Raw genomic sequence first — 916 nt, forward strand, 5'->3', positions numbered from 1 at the left:
TCTGGGTTGCACGCTCGCGTACCACGGGCCGTGGCTGCTCCGAACCCCCTCACCCCTCCCGCCCGTGAGCAGGAAGGGACCCCCCTAGGCCCCCCACCTCAGCAGGGGGGCCGTCCAGGTCTCCACTAGCTGCTTCTCGTAGACGAGGCTCCACTCGTCCTGCACCCACGAGCTCAGGTTCAAGGGGTTGAAGAAGAACCTGAGGAACTGACGGAGGAGCGGGAGGTGGGGGCTCGGCCCGGCACCCACACCTGGCGCCCCCCCCCTCCCCCGACAGTCCGTGCCCAGGAGCAGGTGGGGCTGACGCACCAGGAGAGGGACCAGCGCGCCCGCCAGGCAGGAGGCCCCTCGGGACAGACCTCCCTCCTCTCAGGACAGACCTCCCTCCCCTCGGGACAGACCTCCCTCCCCTCGGGACAGACCTCCCTCGCGGCCCCTCTGGGCCGGGGCGCCCACTCTGGGGGAGCTGCCCGCAGCAGACGGCTTCTGCTCACAGTGTCTGGCACTTGGGCCAGCCCGGCTGGAGGTGGGCTCACTAGGGGGGCCCCGAGCCCCAGCCACTCCCTAGAACCTGGAGGCCTGCACCCCACTTCCAGGGAGTTCTTGGAACTGCCTGCCTCCCCATCCCCCCACGGGCTCTGGGATCCACACGTGGACGGGACAGCTCCATTTCAGCAACCTGCCCCCCTCCCCGCCCAGGCAGTGCCAGGGGGAGGGTCCCGGGAAGCCTCCTGTCCCCCCAGCCCTTGCTGGGGTGGTTGGTGCCAGCGCTGGGGAGACTGTGTGGCCTGGGGGAGGCCCAGGACGGCCTCGGCTTCTGAGCTGTTCCCAGCCCCACCCTCAGCTGACATGGGACCCGGTGATGTTCCTGGTGGCAGCTGCCCTGGGCGGGGTGGGGGTGGGGGGCTGGAGGCGC

General features: G+C 70.9%; 1 protein-coding gene across 1 annotated transcript in view; it reads right to left on the reverse strand.

Annotated features, from left to right (window-relative positions):
- CFAP99 (cilia and flagella associated protein 99) overlaps window positions 1-916 on the reverse strand; it is a 22,359-nt gene that overhangs the window by 10,268 nt on the left and 11,175 nt on the right. Inside the window, exon 4 of the mRNA XM_005886472.2 lies at window positions 98-207. Within this exon, the coding sequence (XP_005886534.1) occupies window positions 98-207 (110 nt within the window). The remainder of the gene's footprint in view (window positions 1-97; window positions 208-916) is intronic.

This window comes from Myotis brandtii, unplaced genomic scaffold (assembly GCF_000412655.1).
Source record: "Myotis brandtii unplaced genomic scaffold, ASM41265v1 scaffold986, whole genome shotgun sequence".
Lineage (NCBI taxonomy): Eukaryota > Metazoa > Chordata > Mammalia > Chiroptera > Vespertilionidae > Myotis > Myotis brandtii.